This window comes from Lithobates pipiens, unplaced genomic scaffold (assembly GCF_037356315.1).
Source record: "Lithobates pipiens isolate NorthernLeopardFrog02 unplaced genomic scaffold, aLitPip1_a1.2 Scaffold_19, whole genome shotgun sequence".
In the NCBI taxonomy this organism is placed as follows: domain Eukaryota; kingdom Metazoa; phylum Chordata; class Amphibia; order Anura; family Ranidae; genus Lithobates; species Lithobates pipiens.
In genome coordinates this window covers 291,138,863-291,153,192 of record NW_027507764.1, presented here as the reverse complement: position 1 = coordinate 291,153,192, position 14,330 = coordinate 291,138,863, and the positions used below count along the sequence as shown (strand labels likewise).

General features: G+C 45.0%; 1 protein-coding gene across 1 annotated transcript in view; it reads right to left on the bottom strand.

The window, feature by feature from the left end:
- Window positions 1-14,330, bottom strand: part of ELP2 (elongator acetyltransferase complex subunit 2) — a 373,658-nt gene that overhangs the window by 191,302 nt on the left and 168,026 nt on the right. The window contains exon 11 of the mRNA XM_077492004.1: window positions 9,183-9,314. Coding sequence (XP_077348130.1) covers window positions 9,183-9,314 — 132 coding nt within the window. The remainder of the gene's footprint in view (window positions 1-9,182; window positions 9,315-14,330) is intronic.

Sequence of the window (14,330 nt, the reverse complement as noted above, 5' to 3'; positions counted from 1 at the left end):
TGCCAAGTGCCTGCTTCCAGAGATCCCATGCCAAAGTCACTACTTAAAAAAGAAATGGACCACGGAGAACAATTTATTCATTCGTCAATGTATGTTTATTGTAGCAGCTGTCTGTGTTTGAATGTTTCAGTCACACACATTCTGAGCAATCTAATACATGCTCCTCAAACAGACAAAAATCCAGTAAAAATATTCAACCCACCCAGGTCTACATAAAATTAAGATTTTTGACTTGCCAGTAAAAAATACACCTCCCACTCTCAGCTATCCTCAGATTTGTGGCAAGCAATAAGGAGACCATAAGAACAGAACTGCTTTTCTTTACTGTATTTAAAAAATGTTTTACAGGAAAGCCAAAAATGCAATTTTCTTAGCCACACAGTACAGGACACAGGACTTGTAGTCATTATCATTGGAACATCCAAATATAGTTCAAGTGAGGAGTAAACAACATAGCAATACAAGTCAACAGGCCGACAGAACAAATGTGGTCAAGACTTGTCAGACTCAGCACCTTACACGCAAAACTGGTTATAGCGAAGGCCAAACATCTACCTGGTAGAATATAACAAATGTGTTAACAGAAGCCTAGGTGGTAGCCTTGCAAATCTGATAAAGATGCCCGATGCTTAAAAGCCCATGATGCACTAACAGATCTGGTAGAACATGCTTTAAACCATAAAGCTCCAAGGATAACTTGTCTGGATCCACCTATCAACGGTGGAATGAGAAGCAGGGAGACATATGGGCTTGCAAACCTGAATAAAAACTTTAACTATAGAGTGACAGGCCAAGGATCTCTGAAACAGAACTGTAAAGGCTGAGATTTGTTCTTTGATGGTACTCAAAAGCAAGATGCTGATCCAGACCAACCAGGGGAAAGAACAGAATACAGTGCCTTGCAAAAGTATTCACCCCCCTTGGCTTTTTACCTATTATGTTACATTACAGCCTTTAGTTAAATTTTAATCTCAATTATATGTGATGGATCAGAACACAATAGTCTAAGTTGGTGAAGTAAAATTAGAAAAATCTATACATAAAACAATTTTTCAGAAATAAAAAATAAATTGGCATGTGCGTATGTATTCAACCCATTTGTTATGAAGCCCATAAAAAGCTCTGGTGCAACCATTTAGCTTCAGAAGTCATATAATTTGTGAAATTATGTCCACCTGTGTGCAATCTAAGTGTCACATGATCCATCATTACATATACACACCTTTTTGAAAGGCCCCAGAGGCTGCAACATCTAAGCAAGAGGCATCACTAACCAAACATTGCCATGAAGAAAAAGTAACTCTCCAAACAAGTAAGGGACGATGTTGTTAAGAAGTACAAGTCAAGGTTAGGTTATAAAAAAAATATCCAAATCTTTGATGATCCCTATGAGCACCATCAAATCTATAATAACCAAATGAAAAGAACATGGCACAACAGCAAACCTGCCAAGAGACGGAGCACACCAAAACGCACGGACCGGGCAAGGAGGGCATTAATCAGAGAGGCAACACAGAGACCTAAGGTAACCCTAGAGGAGCAGCAGAATTCCACGTCAGAGACTGGAGTATCTGTACATAGGACGACAATAAGCCAAATGCTCCATAAAGTTGGGCTTTATGGCAGAGTGGCCAGAAGAAAGCCATTACTTTCAGCAAAAAACAAAAAATGGCACATTTTGAATTTGCGAAAAGGCATGTGAGACTCTTAAAATGTATGGAGGAGGGTGCTCTGGTCTGATGAAACTAAAATTTAACTTTTTTGGCCATCAAAGAAAATGCTATGTCTGGCGCAAACCCAACACATCACATCATCCAAAATACACCATCCTCACAGTGAAACATGGTGGTGGCAGCATCATGCTGTAGGGATGTTTTTCAACAATCAGTACTGGGAAACTGGTGAGAGTTGAGAAAAGATGAATGGTGTTAAATACAGGGATATTCTTGAGCAAAACCTATACCACTCTGTGTGGGATTTGAGGCTAGGACGGAGGTTCATTTTCCAGCAGGACAAGGACCCCAAATACACTGCTAAAGCAACACCTGAGTGGTTTAAGGGAGAACATGTAAACGTGTTGGAATGGCCTAGTCAAAGCTCAGACCTCAATCCCACAGAAAATCTGTGGTCAGACTTAAAAATTGCTATTCACAAGAGCAAACCATTCAACTTGAAGGAGCTGGAGCAGTTTTACAAGGAGGAATGGGCAAAAATCCAGGTGGTAAGATGTGGCAAGCTCATAGAGACTTGGCCAAAGAGACTTGGAGATGTGATAGCCGCAAAAGGTGGATCAACAAAGTATTGAATTTAGGGGGTGAATAGTTATGCACATTGTCTTTTTCTGGTATTTTGTCCTATTTGTTGTTTGCTTCATAATAATAATAAAAACAATCTTCAAAGTTGTGGGCATGTTCTGTAAATTAAATGATGGCAATTCTCAAACAATCAATGTTAATTCCAAGTTGTGAGTCAACAAAACAGAAAAAATGCCAAGGGGGGGGGTGAATACTTTTGCAAGGCACTGCACATCCCACATAGGATGCTTTCTAGGTTGAAAGATCCTCGACTCGCACCAAGCAAATTAGTCCCTCCAGGTCCAATGGTAGACTCTGCAAGAAGTACATTTAATAGTCCACATGAGTGTAGAAATGATTAAATCTGATAGGCCCTTGTTCTGAACACCACAATTGCAACCAGTCATGCCATTAAAGCCAGCAACTGTGAAGCATGATGGATCACTGGCTCTTGGAAGAGCAATTTTATGTGATGAGAAACACTGCAATATATCCTCCATCTCAAATCATACATTGCAGACGAGAAAGGAGCTGTAGAGAAGATCGGGCGGATTCCACGGCATCACCAGGGCAGCCACTGAGAGTCCCTGGACTTGTCAACAAACCTGTCCAGTTTGTTGTTAAATCTAAATGGCAGAAGATCCATGTTCAACATCGCCCAACCTGTGGTAAAGGTCTGGATGGAGAGCCATGTGTCAAGAGGAGTACCTAGAAAAGGACCTGGTATATATCAGCAACATTACTGGCCAGTCCAGCTTCATCGTCTCACCTGACAATGCTCATTGGTTGCAAAAAATGCTGGGTGGAGCTTAGCTTGTTACATCATCATGCCAGCCCGGAAGAGCGGTGCAGCATTTTCTCTGGATGTGCGTCTCTATATTTATTGTGTAAGTAACGCCTCAGCTGTGAAATAAAGCTTTATACTTTGGCGGTATTACACTAGGTTTGGCTACATTTAATTCTTTGGGAAGACAATTTAATCTTAAGTGGAGTATTGTTAACTCTTAGTGAGCCAATCAGAGGTCTGAAGGTCACTGCTGATTTAACCACTTAGCAACCGGTCCATAGCCGAATGACGGCTACAGGGCGGTTGCTTAATTCTGGGAGGACGTACTGACATCCTCCCAAAATTCCACTCTCGCAGACACCCGAGAAGTTCCGTGACCGCCAGGTGCAGACCCGGCGCATCATGGATCACGGTGAACAGCCGCTAATCGCGGCCGTTTACCACGTGATCGCTCTGTCAAATGATGGAGCGATCACATGTAAACAAACCGGCATGATTTACGGTTCCTCCCTCCGATCTCCGTCCAGTTTGAGTGGAGAGGGGAGAGATCGGTGGCAGCAGCGCTGTGGGCTGCATGTGTAGTGCCCACAGCGCTGCTTAGTGACAGATCCATCAATCCAGCCATGCTCACCCATCCATACTCTGCATACCCAGCCACACCCATCAAACCATACTCTGTGCATCCATCCATCCATCCTCAGCAATACTAATCCATTCATCCATCCATGCTCAGCCATCCCATCCACCACCATCCATAATTAGCTGTACCCAGCCATACTCAATCGTGCTCAGTCATACCCAGCCATCCCATCTATACTTAGCCATACTCAGCCGTACCCAGCCACACTCATTCATGCTCAGCCATCCCCATCCATGTCTCATCCATCCCACTACAGTGCCTCACAAACGTGTAATAGGTAGTCAAATTAGATTTGAAACTTACGTCCCTAGAACATCTGATGGTGCTCCCTGAATATTGGTCCTCTGTATGTGGCCACGCTGTGGAAAAGTCCTGGATGTCCAAAGATGCCAGGGAGTCCCCTTGATGGAGCGCAGCGACTACTGAGCGAACTGATTCCATTCTGAACCTCTGCACTTTTACAAAGTGATTGAGGGCTTTTGAGTCCAAGATTGGACATACCCCTTCCTTCTTGGGAACCACAAACAGATCTGAGTAGAACCCCTGGAAGCGTCTCGATTCCGGAACTGGTACAATCACCCCCGATTCAGAAAATCCCTTACTGCCCCTAGCAGGGCCTTCCGGTGAACTGGGGACACGGGTATGCTGGAGGGGAAGAATCTGTTTGGCGGCCAAGAGAGAAACTATCTTGTAGCCTGTGGAAATCAGGTCGCAGACCCACTGGTCGGATAACCGGGAGGTCCACCGGGCTGCAAACTCCCGAAGGCGACCCCCCACCCGAAACACGGGTGGGGGCAAACCTTCATGCTGTAGCACTTTTATTCACAGGCTTGTTAGGCTTGCGGTTCCAGGGACGCTTTTGACCGTCCGTGGACGTCCTGTCGAGCTGGGAACGTTTTGTCGAAGCACCGGGCGGATGAAAAAAAAACGCTTGCGAGTGGAAAAAGAGGGCCCTTGCCTGCGGTGTGGCTCCTTAGCCTTCCTGGCCTGTGTAGTGTACTCTTTACCACCCGTGGCATTTTTAATAATGTCATCCAACGAAGCGCCAAAGAGTCGCTCGCCAAGGAAGGGAAGATCTGTGAGGGCTTTTTTGGATGCCTGGTCAGCAGACCAGCATTTAAGCCAAAGCAGGCACCACACGGCTGACCCCACAACCGTAAACAATGAACGAGCCACCGCCTCGGCCTTCCTATCCGTGGGGTCCTTGAATACAGGAGTCCCCTCAACCGGGATCGTGGTTACTTTATTAAACCTAGATACTGGGGGGTCCACGACCGGAGGAGCCGACCATTTTTTGAGAAGGCTTTCCTCAAAGGGGTAATGCTCTGCCATGTTTTGGGGACCAAAAAGGTCCTGTATGGCTGACCCCATTCCCTGTAGATGAACTTGTAAAAATAAGCCAAATACGGGAACACCTTAGGTGAACGTGCTGGCTTGCGGGACCCAAAAGGGACATATACATTAGCAGAGGGATCCGCTGGCTCCTGGATCTTCAGGGTATTATGCACAGCTGTGATAAGTGCTCCAACAAGAGCTTTATCGCACCCGGACAGGAAATCATCCTCACTGTCCGAATGGTCCTGGTCAGCCTCGTCTGATAGGTCAGAGCAAGGGTCACCAGCCGCAGCAGGGCCCGAGTCTGCATCAGAGCTCTCCCCAGAGGGGGGGGGTAGGGGCCTTTTACGCGCACTTTTCCTTCCACACACCGCCTCTATTTTTACAAAAAAGGAGTTAAGGACTGCCGTCAGTGTGTCCATGGGCACAGCGCTATCCGCAGGTGACCCGGTTGCAATACCCTGGATTTCGGGGGAAGAAACACCAGTTTCTGAAGCCATGCTGACCCTACCCTGTCTGCCACCTGCTAGGGGACTTAGGACAGTGAAGGTCCCACTATCCTGCTGCCGCCTGGGGGGGGGGGGGGGGATGAGGGGTTCCTAGCGACAGACTCAGACTCACCACCCTGGGGCATTTTGTGATGGTCACTAGCCATGCCTGTAGTCCCCAGGAGGTTATCCAAGTGCAGAGTGAGGAAACTGTGCTGGCAGCAGCTGTACAAAATAGCAGTGAAACCATCTGCAGAGCTTTCATCAGCGTTCAGGGAATTGCCATCCAGTGTCCTGTATACACAGTGGACACAGGAAACAGCATGTGAGAGCACATGTAATGCTGTCACAAGAGAACTGTGGTGAAAAGAGCGCTCAGGCTTTTAAAAAAAAAAATGGTCGCCAATGCAACTAATAGGACAATCCTATAGAAAATGGCTGCTGAGGCTCACAAGGGGAACCTGCTTTGCCCACAGTCAAAATGGCCACCGGACAGCGCCATGAGGTGACAAGAAAAATAAATAAATCACAGAACAGTGCTGCCTGCATTCAGCAAGAACACCTCCACAGACACCTTTTGGGACCCCCCCAGACCGGGACCAGGACCAACGCTAGCCGCACAGAGCCCCCTACAGGTGAGAGACCCAGCGAACCCCACACACACACTGCCCGCAGCACATGCAGCCACCCCCCCCCCCCCCCGGAGGGGGGAAGGAGGGGAGATAGGGATGTGGGAGAGAAGAGAAGGAGGTGAGGTGGCACCCGAATCGACCTCCCAGGGAATGCCCAGCTGCTCACCCCACCGAAGCAGGGAGAGCCGTACTTAGCAGTCCTGAAGAGCTGGGAGACATTCCATCACAGACCTACTCCTGCGCAGTTACAGGGTATACTGTGATCCAGACATCAGTAGCCTGGTCATATGTATACCCCGGAGCATTGATGCTCACCGACCACCTCTGGAGCTGAGGTGTGTTATGTCGTGGCCTGCCTAGCCTTGGCTGCGGCCTGCACACGCTCGATTGCCGGACTGGGGAGACTACAAGGATAACTTAACCAGCCTGTCACCCAGCCGGCAGTTGATAGAAGATCCCAGGATCTCTTTCATCTCGCGCAAAAACATCAAAACCTGCATCAAAAAAATGGACCAAAGGGCCCGCAGGGTTCCTAGGTCATTCTCCTTCACTAGGCAAAATAAAACATCTGCCAAAGTTCTGCCTGGGCAGCAGGGAGGGTTGTTAGCACAGGGTTGGCCCCCCGGGGCGGGACTAAAGTTCTGTGTATTGTGTTACAATTTTTGCCTAGTTCTCCTAATGGCAGGCTAACAAACCCATTTAGTTACAGAGAGGAGCTGTGTCGGCCGATGAATATAATAGAAATATGATTTTGATCATATGCTCATCAGATGAAAGCTCAGATGATCGACAGTGGTCTACACAAAGCCTATTATTTATATATAGATAATAAGCATTTCCTGAACATTGAACCCTATTCGTAAATGATGCAAGCAGTTCCCTGTAAAATACTACACACATTATTGCTTAATGCTTCAGTAAGTGTGACCTCAAATACAGTCCACAGTAGGCACTAATGGATTAGTGGTCGCACACTGCTCTTATTTGTTGACCATTTCCTTTCAAACACTTTCCGTTCTAAAATGTTGATCTCTATGCTAAAAAAACACACTACATGTTTTATTCATAAGCTGACATCTGCACAAAAAGCAAAGTTAAAACATATGCCTTATGTAGAAAGCACCTTTGGTCCTTGCAATTAGACATGACGGAACCACATTGTACATATTAGCATATCTGTGTCTCATTTCCAGCAGATGATGCGGTAATCAGCTTAAAGTGATCTGCAATTTAAAACTCACAGAGCAAAAAATGCACCCTTCGGGAGGGCATTTTTAAGCCCTTTACTTTATCATGGGCAAACAGCATGGTGAAAGGTGCAGGGCATACATAATGAAATGAACTGAGGCAGTGCTGTATATCAGCATCATGTCGCCTCAACAGCAGGCAGCTCATAAGTTTTATAAATAAAATAAAGAAGTGCCAGTTGGACTTCTGTTGCAATCAGCTCTAATGTGCTGCAATTCTGATTGCCATCTGCCCTGCACTGATTAGCATAGCATCCCCACAAAAATATGATCATCTTAGCATAGAATAAATCACCAGTCGAGAGGGGAGGCTGAAATGTCCCTTTGTCTTGTAGTTTTAATAACTAATTAGGAGCACTTTGGTAGTGATTTTGCCAAGCTTCTGATTTCACAAGTCATACATACATATATTAAACAGTCCTTGGACTTGTAAATAAGTGTCATTTACAACTCTGCACATCTACTGCATTTAGAAATACATTTGAAGATTTTTAATCAATATAGAACAGCATGTTGCTCCAAACGCCATTGTCCTATGGCCACAGATGCTCAACCAAAAGAATGGAGAGCGCTTTTGTAGGTAAAACGTATTGGAGCAGGAGGACGACAGGCAGAATGACATGCTGTGAACGTTTGTCACTGGATTAAAGTCATTTTTAAACCATTGGTGATGTCATCAGGGTGTGGACTATTTTATTTTATTTTGCCAATAAACAGCAGTTACTGTGTTTATTATTTTATATATATCTGCCCAAGAACAGGAAGAGAGCTTGCATTTAAACATTTTTAAGTTTTTTTTATTTTTTTATTTCCAGCAAATAGGTGGAGTGCTGGTCCTCTTTTACATGTTCTCTAAGCAATCTTGGTGTGTTTTTTGGAAACAAAGGATTTTTTAGTAACCTGCAAGATCATCTTGTTAGAGTACAGTGCAGGACACAGGATCTTATGCAAAAATACACACAAAAGGGCGCAAACACCTAGTGCATTACCATTAAAGCCATTTACTGAACACACACAACAGTGTTATACTCACAAAGTAGAAATAAAATAAAGCTGGTCTTAAGCCACACCAGTTGTGGAGGTGGGTAACTATTGTCAAATGGTGGAAAAGCTTACGCGTTTCGGGGGACAGACCCATATCATCAAAGCTTTTTTTTGGTGGTAATGCAATAGGCATTTACGCACTCTTGTGTATGTTTTTGGATGAAAGATGCAAGGGTCTGTCAGAAGTCCAGAAACTCATTGACCTTCCATACACACACACACACTAATTACAAGCAAACAGATCACAGGTGAGGGTGGTTACCTTTATTAGCCATTCAAACCCCTTTGTGTCAACTTGTGTGCACCTTATCGGGCCAAAATTACCAGGGTATGTAAACTTTTTATCAGGGTCATTTGGGTAGTTTCTGTTACCATCATGATTCAAAAAGAGTAAACAGTTGACTGATAATACATGGCTTCAGCCAAACATGAACCATGAGTGAAAGAAATGGTTTTGTGTTATCATTCATATTCTCAGAAAAATGGGCAAGAAATCATAAATTCTGCCAGGGTATGTAAACTTATGAGCACAACTGTGTGTATATATGCTTCAATTTGATATTGCTGTTGTGTAAGTGTTTTGTATGTAGGTGGAACGGTCGTGTGTTGCTACATAGAAGCACCTTGAGCAGAGGCCCACTTGTAGGCAAAATGTGAAAAAAAAAAAATGTCAATTAAATTACATATCACATGTACAAGACAAAGTTTATCTTACCTGTGTAGATGAATTCTGACACCACATGTGAAGAGCTCCATGAAACGCATGAGCAACAATCATTGACTTCTCGGGGCTAAATTGACATCCATAAAATCCCAATGTATTGCCTCCAACTTCTCCAACACGGACCTTTACATTTAAGAGGAAATAAACATTACTGGGATTCTTAAGCTATTTTTATCAGTAAAATTTTGTCTACCCACCCCAAAAGTCAACAAGATGTGCAATCACAGCATACATTTTTCAAGTAGGTAATTATATGTAGTTCACTTATGTCTATGAGGAAATGGTCTTGAAGAAAAAAAAAATACTGTAGACACGTAGTAAATGTAGGCACTGTCCAGAACGTATCCATATTAAAAATATATATATAGTAAGTTTTGGAAGGGTGAGCTTCAAGAAAACCTGTAATGTACACTCAACTTCTATAACTTGCATTATGATTTTACTACTTGCCGTCCGCGCTATAGCCGAAAGACAGCTACAGCGTGGACTTAATTTGCCAGGAGGGCATCCATGGACGTCCTCCTGTGCTTGATCGGCCTGCGCGCCCCCCTGCAGGCACGCTCTGATCAGTGAGTCTACGAGACTCGCCTGGTCACAGATCTGAATAAGGGTTGGGATCCTCCGACCCCTTACCATGCAATCAGCTGTCAGCCCATGACAGCTGATCATGGGATCTAAACAGAGCCGGTAATCGGCCATTTTTTCTCCTCACGCAAAAAAAGCTGAACGCCGGCGGCTGCGAGAGGGACAACGGTCCCCATTGTGGAAAGGCTTCTGTGCCCACTAACCTCACCTACCAGTGCCCACCAGCACCACCCATCAGTGCCCACAGTGTGTCATCACTGGTGCTGCCTATAAATATGACCTACCAGTGCCACCTACCAGTGCCCATTAGTGCCACCTACAAGTGCCACCCCACCAGTGCCACCCACCAGTGCAGCCTCATCAGTAAACATCAATGAAAGAGAAAAATTAACCATTTGCAAAATTTTATAACAAACTATTAAACATGTTTTTATTCAAAAATTTGTCTATTTTTGTTTGTTTAGCAAAAAATAAACTCCAGTGGTGATTAAATACCACCCAAAGAAAGTTTAATTTGTGTGAAAAAAAAAAGATAAAAATGTAATTTGAGTACAGTACAGCATGACCACGCAATTGTTATTCAAAGTGCGGCAGCGCTGAAAGCTAAAAATTGGTCTGGTCAGGAGGAGGGTTTAAGTGCCCAGTAAGCAAGTGGTTGAACACTAACGGGAAGCTCTATGGTGCTCACAAGCATGCTAAAACCCAATATGGCACTCACAACTAGCAAACAAGGCCCTCTAATTGAATTATGAGAGTGGCAAAGCCCTAAAGTTGAGGCCTGTTTGAAACTTGTGCAAGAGATTGGGAGTCGTAAAGAAGGGCATTACTAAACTTGCAAGCTGCAATGTTAGTTGTGTATCTTAGAAGTACATGATGAGTTGTCAAGTTTTGAAAGGATAAAGATCCACTCCCAAACAAGAACAGTCAAGCTCTATCTCATAAAAATAAGTGCATCCTGCTATTCTGTAACGTTAACCTTTCGCTGTCGGGGCCATTTATATTTATTTTTAATTTTAGCACACAAGGTAAATGCATATTTTAGGTCTGAAGATTAAAGACTTAAAACATCCAAAACATTATACAGTACATTTTTTGAAAGCAAAGACCATGTAGAATAAATAGTAGCAGCTGCAATTTGTTATGTGCTACTGTTCATCAAATTTGCCTGCTATGAGACCCCAAGTCTAATCCTGATCAGCCGTCTGTCTCTACTACCAGAGATCCCCACTACCCCTTTGGATATGGATTGGCAAAGAACAACCTAGAGCCCAGAAGAGGAAGAAAAAAATAAAAAAAATAAAAAAAAAATAAAAAAGATTATCGAGCTTCTCCCATGCAGCGAGCCAAAATGGCAGATGGAGCACCCGAGTTAGCCACCTTACTCAAGGAGAAGAGGCTCCGATTTGGAGAGAAGGTGGATCACAGTGGCCGGAGTCTGCTCACTTAGTTGTAGAGAGTACCACACCATCACCTCTGCTGGATGGGCAGCTGAACGCTTTAGGAGGCCAGGTAAAAGAGCAGACACTAGCACAGATTATGATCGCCATCAGGCAATGCCAAGCCTTACTCACAACAACAGGCTTACATTTAGATTTAGAACAGCTGTTTTTACTAGTGATCTGTGATTGGCTACAGCTAATCACATCGTTTAGGGTGCTGGGATTGGCCCAGGTATCATGTGATAGCTGTTGGCCAATCGCCGCATCGCTCTGCAGGAAATACATCGGTTATGAATGAAATTCATTCATAGCAGCTTTGGGATCATTCTACGTCCGGGTATCAGGATCTGCTATGTCGGGTGGACAAAGTGGTCATGGGAGTGGTGTGCATGCCCCTAATCCAGAACAGGTTGGGTGACGAGTTTGCCCAGTCTGCAATGTTAAGCTGCACTAATGCAATAGTTTGAGGTCCTGAGTAATCTCCTCTAAAGAAATGGTCATTATCCCATGGTGGGTGCAGGTATATTGAAATTATTCTATAAAATATTTCAAATCTGTACTTGTAAATGAATAGATCTGCCCCTCACCAGTTCTCTGAATGCACCCTTGTGGCATAACTCGTGAATGTCGGAATTGTAATTATTTAATGTGAGTAGATGGGCGAGCCAGGATCTTATATATGCAAATCAACTCTTCTCGAATCATACCTTTCAATCATTCCAAACTTTTAGGTTAGAATTCAGAGTTCTGGACATATATCTATTTCCATATATGCAACTGTTTCATGCAGTTGCTATATAACTTGGATTGAGGAGTGTGTCATTACAAACAAGTAAGACTGAGAATCTTTTCTTTATGATCACTCCAAAACGTATCCCCAGATGCTATTTGACTCTATTATCCTTGCCCTCATTGAGGATGGAGACAATAAAGGCCCAATGGCAAACTAATATTCCCTACATGGATGTTGATATTTGGGAGGGTGTAATTAAGAACCAGATCACAGCTGGCATTACAGATAGAGACAAACTAATTCAACTCCAATATCTACATAAAATAGATTATACCCCTAGTAGACTATATAGAATGGGGAAAACTAGAATGACCAGAATTCCTTCGCCCTCGATCTTGCCCAACAGCCGCGGCAGAAGCTTGAGAGGAGAAAAGGGACTACTCCCCTTGGTCCAAAACATGACGACTGAGGTAACCTGCCTGCCAGTTGTCCATCCCCCGGAATGTGAACGGCGGAGATGGCCCGCATGCAAGTCCGCAGGGGGACTCACCTGCTGGACAGTGGCAAGCGGGCTGCCGCCTGTAATTTCTGGAGTTTGTCCTGCGGAAGGACCACTCTGGCCCAAGCAGAATACAGAGTCAGACCCAGATAAACCAATTTCCAAACTGGAATCAATGCAAACTTTTGGTAATTTATCAGCCACCCAAAAACTGCCATAGTCTGAACAGTGATCTCCACATTGCCCCTCAGGGCCGCTCGGGACTCTGCTCGCAGCAGGAGGTCATCCAGGTAGCCCAGAACAGCATTTCCCCACTGGTACATGGCACAGTAGCCCAGAACCGGTGCTGTGAACAAATCAGAATGTGCAGGTAGGCATCCTTGATTTTGATGGAGGTAAGAAAGTACCCCTGATGAAGAGATACCACCATGGAGCGAATGGACTACCTTCTGAACTTCCGCACACACACATAGCGGTTCAGGGCCTTGAGGTCCAGAATCGGACATACCGTACCATCTTTTTTGGGGATCGTAAATAGGTTTGAATAAAAGCCCTGGAAACGTTCCGACAACGGAACCAGGACGATCACCCCTTGTAGCAACAGGCCTTGCGCCATACCCTGGAGGGCTAACAGGCGGTTCAGAGACAGATGCAGATTGGACGGAAAAAATCTGCTTGGGGGACAAGTCTGGAACTCGATCTTGTAACCAGACAGAATCACTTTGTGGCCCCACTTGTCATTTATCACAGAAGTCCACGGGCCTGGAAACCAGTGAATACATCCCACCACCCGGACTGCGGATGAGGGCGCCTCTTCATGCTAAAGGAGCTTTACCTGGGGGTCTGGAGAAGCCCGCTCTCAGTTTGCCCAACCAGGGCCGCTTGGGACCTCCAGAGGTGGACTTAAAAGACTTCAAGCCTTTGTCAGTGGACCCTGAAAGACAAAAAAAAAAAACTTTCTGGGCGCCCAGAAGGAAGGGCCATGCTTGCAACTAGGCTTCTTCCCCTTCTTTGACTGTGGAAGAAAAGTAAAGTAGTCTTCCCCCCTGTGACACTCCTAATGATATCATCCAGAGTGGCCCGAAACAAACAATCACTTTGAAAAGGCAGATCAGCTGGGGCCTTTTTAGAGACCTGGTCCACAGTCCAACACTTCAGCTACAATACCCATGAAACACTACCACTGAAACAGATAGCTTAGAAAGCAAGGGAGCTGGGTCCAAAGAGGCATCACAGACAAACTGCAGCCCCTAGACCAGTTGGTCCGCTAATTCCGTGAAGGTAGGAGGAAACTGGTCACCTTCCAGGTCACGGCACAACAGCTTTGCCCATTCTGTCAGCGTTTGTGACACCAGAGCAATAGCCAAAACTGGCCGAAACGTCAAACCCTCAAAAGAGAACATAGCACGGCTCAGAGACTCTGCCTTCCTTTCAGCCGGGTCTTTAAAGGCCGGAGAGTCCTCAACCAGGATTAATAGTGGTTTTCTTCAACCGAGAAACCGGGGGATCCACCACAGATGGAGTTGTCCATTTTTTGAGCAGACTCTCCTCAAAGGGATAACGCACAGCCAAACATTTTGGGATCACAAAGGGGTGTTTTGGACGCTCCCATTCTTTATACACAAACTTGGCAAAAAAATGAGGGATAAGGAGAACACTTTTGCTGCACTCGGCGGCTTGTGAGTGCTGTGGCTGCATCCTCCATTTTTAAAGTTTCCCACACAGAAGCAATCTGCGTATCCACCAGCGCTTTCTCGTGCACAGCCACTGGGGCTGAGTAAACCTCCTCACTGTCCAAAAGATCCAGGAATCCAGGAGCGCGTCCCATCCACAGCAGCCAAATCAGATTCAGGATCTGATGAGACAGATGAAGAGGGGGAAGG